Source organism: Lolium rigidum, chromosome 7, assembly GCF_022539505.1.
Source record: "Lolium rigidum isolate FL_2022 chromosome 7, APGP_CSIRO_Lrig_0.1, whole genome shotgun sequence".
NCBI classification, from domain to species: Eukaryota; Viridiplantae; Streptophyta; class Magnoliopsida; order Poales; family Poaceae; genus Lolium; species Lolium rigidum.
This window is the reverse complement of record NC_061514.1, coordinates 107,957,826-107,963,145: the sequence shown is the minus strand read 5'-3', so window position 1 is coordinate 107,963,145 and position 5,320 is coordinate 107,957,826. Positions and strand designations below refer to the sequence as shown.

Here is a 5,320-nt window from a genome sequence, read left to right as displayed (position 1 = left end):
CCATGCCATCCTCAGAAACTTTTGTCTCATATAATCACCCACACTTTAGCTTGTCCTCTTGCTGCACAGAGGATTGGGCTTTTCTCTCATCGAGATTATTTACTTATTTGCTATTCATTTTCCGCACTTTATTTTTATTGTAAACTATATACCCAAAACACCAAAACCGTTACTTTATTATTCTTGCTTTCTTGTTATTTTTTCTCACCAATACCTTTAGCTTCTCGTGGGTTCGATAACCTTTCTTTATTAAAAAATACTACAATTAATATCCTGTACTTAGGAGCCATCATGTGCCAAGACTTCCGTTTGATGGAAGGGTGATTCTTCTCGGAAAACCAAGGTGGGATGGAAGTGATAATGGCAAATCCTCGCCTGCTGCCAAACGCACGGCGACCCAAGGACCTGGACTACACCTACATCAAGCCTGGAAGCGTCTTTTGTGCTCTCACCTCTGTAGCTAGTAGTGGTTTATTTCTGCTTTTGCAATATCTAGCCAGCGTGGATGCACCCATTTGGCTTTGTTCCATTTAAAAAAATGTTGTCCTTTTTATTTTCTCCGACTGTCGGGAGAGGGCACGTGGCTACCACGCTATAGAAGCGTTCGCGTCCTTTTTATTTTCTTTGAACCCTTACAGGCATGATTACATGGTGGATAAAACTCTCGTGTGGCCCCGTGTCGCACCCAGGCGACACCGGGGGCGACCTGACCGCCACCACTACCCTCCCCCACGCCTCACCCCCATCGACGTCGCTGCCGCCGGCCCTTGCCGCCGCCGCGGCGGGCCCTGCTGCCGAAGGTAGTAGGGGATCCTCCCTCTTCTCTGGTGGCCCTGACGAAAGGTCGAGGCGGTTGGGGCGTCGTCGGCCGGCTCGTCGGCGCAGGGACGCCGGGGCGACGACCCTGGATGGCGGTGGAGGTCCCCTGCCCTGCTGCTGCGACGGGGGTGGGCTGGCGGGCAGGGGCTGCTCGTGGCGGTGGATCGTGGGCTTCCCGCCCAGATCTGGCCTGCCGGCCGATGACATGGACGGGCGGCGGCTCGTGGCCCGTGGCCGGGGAGGACGGCTCCCCTCTGGATCTGGTCGCCTCGGCTTCTCGGGCGCGGTTTCGTCATGGCCAGGTGGGGGTTTGGTGCCGGCGAGGTGTGGTGCTCGTGCGGGCGAGGAGGCCAGGGCGGCGGCCCTGGAACGATGCTGCCACATCAAGGCGGCCGGGAGGTCTCACGGTGTGCATGGCCAGCGTGTGGTGGCTGTGCCACACCTCCGGTTGGGTGGTTGCGTGCAGCCGGAGGAGAGGAGGTCGGGACGGTGGGCTTTGCGAGGCGCACCACAGCGTGAGGTGCTGTGGTGGGAAGGGCGTCGACGCTGGAGCGGTGGCTCTGGGAAAGAGGCGGACGAGGGTGCTGCTATGAGGACGTCGGGGCGGCGGCCCCGAGACGGAGGGCGTGGCGAGGCTCACCATGGCAGGAGGTGCCCTGGTGGTCTAGGAGCTGCAATGTGGCGACGGCGAGCTGCACGGCAGGCTTGTCATCTGCGTTTGATGGACAGATTTCATCGACTTGGGCTTGGTGAACTCCGCGCGAAAGCACTGTATCGACCTCGGCCGATGCCGGTGATGTCGGCGTCTTCGGACGTCGCTCCCCTCGTTGGAGGCATCGTCGAGGAGCTCCTTCACCACCCACGTCGCTTCGAGTCTCGGACTCTCCGGGTGAAAATCTAAACTCCTGTTGTGGTCGGAGTGGGCATCGGCGGCGTCATCGTCGCTTACCCCTTGGGGGCGTCGCCTTGGAGGCCGATACTCCATCAGTCTACGTTGGCTTGCTTTGCTTGGCTGATTCTCTATCGGCCAGGTGTGTGCGCGGTCTCGGGACCGGTGTGGAAGCCGCAACGGTGGCTCCAGGAATTCGTCTACATTCATGGTGATGCCTCTGGTCAAAGGCGTCGACTCGACTGGTGGCAGTGATGTCGGCCTCGCTGGGGCGCGGTCTTGGGACCGGTGTGTTTGGGTTGCAGTAGTTCGGATGTCGGAGCGGTGGCTCCAAAAGCGGTTGTCTAGATCTAGGGTGTCGCCTTTCCCACTTAAGCGGAAGAGTCGTCGGCTCATGTGGTGCGCGGTCTCGGGACCGGCGTGTTGCGTTGTGTTGTTCGGTTTTCGGATGGTTTCCCGTTGCTTAAAAACTCCCGTGTGATGTCAGGTTTTGTTCTTTATCAATGGAACTGGGGATGATGATCCATGTTGATCTAAGAAAAATTAAGAGGATGCATTTGCTCTATCTCTTACTAAACAATCAAAACAAGTTAATCAAAACAAGTTACACCCTGAAATATGTGCGTTCATCGACAAGTCATAGGATCCATTGACTCTATCTTTTTTTAGACAATGAAAATAAGTTACACTGTGAAATATGTGTCTCCATCAAATTAAGATTCACCACTGCTTTCACGCTTGATTGTGAATTTAGGATAAAATCGGGGAGGTGCCAATATTAATTTGTTTCCTATTAGACTTTGCATTTAGCCATGATTACTACATATTTGTAGCTAAAATAGCAATTGTATTCACCACTGCTTTCACCCTTGATTGCGAATCTAGGATGAAATCGGTGGGGTGCCAAGATTTTTTTTCTTTCCTATTCGACTTTTCATTTAGCTACAATTAGTACACATTTAGCCACTTCTACTGGAAGAATGTTGTGGTGAATTAACACTTTAACATTTCTCCCAAATAAGAAACTAGAACCTGGCACTTACCTTGGCGTCACTAAGTAGAGAACATAAAGCAGAAAGCACGTCCTGCAAAGATGGATTGCATCAAAATTAGTAAATCTCAAGGGAAGCGAGTTAATTAACATGTCATATCCTACATTTTAACAGCTTAACATTACAAGTACAACACATCAACTGCTTAACAACATAGACTTCTGAGTCGAGATGATGCTTGAGAATGTCTGACTCATGTCCTAATACTGTTATACTGGAAACATAGCTGGGGCACGCCATTTCGCAACCGAAACATCATATACAAAATTTTCCTCGGGAGATGGATCACCCATACATCAAGGAAAGGCAGTTTCTCTGCGTTGCACAGCTACTTCAGAACCCCTCTTCTATGCTATGCAATATGCTACATTTTCTTTCAGCCAGCTGGCTATCCTGCTAACCAGCACAAGAAACACACGATAAGTATATTCGCCGTGACAAACACAAACAAGCAAGAACGCAACACATGGTACACTTACGGTCAGAGTGGGAATTCCAGAGGCGTTCCAAGGAATGTACAATCCGAGAAGGGCGCGTCCATGTCGGAGTAGTCGGGAGGCAGCGGCTTCTCATGGCAGACGTCCCAGATATCGTCGTTGGGCAGCGGGTGCTCGTCGAGGTCCGATAGCACACCGTAGTCGACAGACTGTGAGCTTCCAGCGAGGTCTTCGTCAGCCTGCAGCTGAACAGCACATGAGCCAGGCTCTTCCTCATCCTGTCACAGTTTTAGAAAATCCAGTAACATGAATGGCAGTTGATAGCATTGCAGTAACCATGAAAGCTAATGATGATGATAATTACCTGATCCTGCTCTGGTTCGAATGGGCTACCACTTAGGCGACGAGGCCGTGGAGGGTACATATTTGGGGTTGTAGGATCGATATTCATTGCAGATTGACCGGATTTGGCATCAACAGCATGCATCTGCGATTTCCCAGTGTTTGATTTCAACTGCCAAAATACTCTGGAAACGACAAGATCGCCGTGCTTTTCATCTTTCTCTTCCCCAAGGTGACACTGATGGATCGTCCAGTTAGCTTTATGTATCTTTCCCTTGCCACATTTGAGAACCAATATTTTCTTCCAGCCTTTTATGACACCGTTATGTTTGATGGCTGAAGGTGTTCCGGTCATGTGCCATCTGATCTTCTCATCACAATCAGTGTGATTACTCTTGCTGATTTTCCGACGCTTGCGCTGACCAACATCATACGCGTTTGATATTGTATGGAAAAAATAACTGCTTCTCCCATCCATCTTGATACCTACAGGGCATGTGAAAATTACCTAAACAAGAATTTTCTCTTCAAAGTAGTACTAGTAGTTAACTGGTTAGTTCAGAAGGTCCTGATGGCATGAGAAGAATAAGAATCTTGTACCAGGAAGATTTTTGGGATGTGTATAACAAATTCCATCCACTTCCTCTATGGTTGGAATGAAGTCATCTATTAGTACATGGGATGCTGCCCTGCCAACCTTTCCTTCCAGATGCATAAGCAGTTCCTGATCAGTTGGTTCAAATTTAACACCAGCAGGGAGTCCTGGCCACTGTGATGAAACCTGCAAATCAAGGCATGGAGTGAACCAGAAATCATGACGTTGTACACCCTCTATATACGAATGCATGATATGTTGTTCAGAACATAATCGCTCAACAAGCATATCAAGCGTGAAAATGAATACAATTAATTTTTTTGCTTCCCACGTGTCATTACCATGCATATAGAATCTAACAACTCGTTGATTTTTAAAATAATTTGCGCATAAACTAAATACTCAAGCAACTAATTCATGGAGTACTTTTCTTTGGAAGTAGTGTATTTTTAATCGCTGTTGAACTTTATGCACAAGATTGTAACAGGGAAAGTTCCTACACAAATGAGCATAAATTTTTAAATCCTGCTATCATAATATATAGTTAACAACACTTACATCGCCATTATAGATGCGATATTTGCAATTTGGGCACTTCTTCCATACTGCGCCGACCCATTCCTCGATTTCTCTAGCTGTGTGTGTAATCATCGCAGCAATTATCTTCCCATTAATAATCAATGACCTGCAAGAGGAACTGTGAGATCAGTCTATCTTAGGAAGCATCTGTTTGAGGCGAACTGATGATTCTATTTTCAACCAATGATTCAGAACAGAGATCCGACCTGACCGAACAAAATTCTCTCTCGGGTTAATCAACAGATCTTTTTAGATGCAAAACTGAGCAAACTAAGCTAGATGCACATGTACGAAAGAGTTTTTACAGGCAGATATCTAACTGAATTCTAGGTACAATGATAGGTTATCAAGAATAGTCAATGTCTCTCAGAACATATGCTAACTAATTTTTTCCAAAAAGAACATACGCTAACTACCAAGTACATTAACTCGAAGAAGAAAAGTATTACCTCCTTTCCGAAATGTAAGCCTTTTTAGAAAGATAAATTAGCTCTACGGAAAGGGTTATATTTCGGAAAGGTGGTAGTAATAATGAAGAAAATTAATTACGACCATGAACTGCGATAGACACTAGTGTACACTGTTTTGACAGATCAAGATCTTTTGA

General features: G+C 47.7%; 1 protein-coding gene across 1 annotated transcript; it reads right to left on the bottom strand.

The window, feature by feature from the left end:
* Nucleotides 1-3,241: 3,241 nt before the first annotated feature.
* On the bottom strand, nucleotides 3,242-4,793 carry LOC124671820 (SUPPRESSOR OF GAMMA RESPONSE 1-like). Its single transcript, XM_047208146.1, has 4 exons — nucleotides 4,693-4,793; nucleotides 4,140-4,320; nucleotides 3,562-4,025; nucleotides 3,242-3,475 (listed from the first exon to the last, which is right to left on the bottom strand). The coding sequence occupies exons 1-4, from the start codon at nucleotides 4,783-4,785 to the stop codon at nucleotides 3,242-3,244; spliced, it is 972 nt and encodes a 323-aa protein (XP_047064102.1). The 5' UTR covers nucleotides 4,786-4,793.
* Between the last annotated feature and the right edge of the window lie 527 nt (nucleotides 4,794-5,320).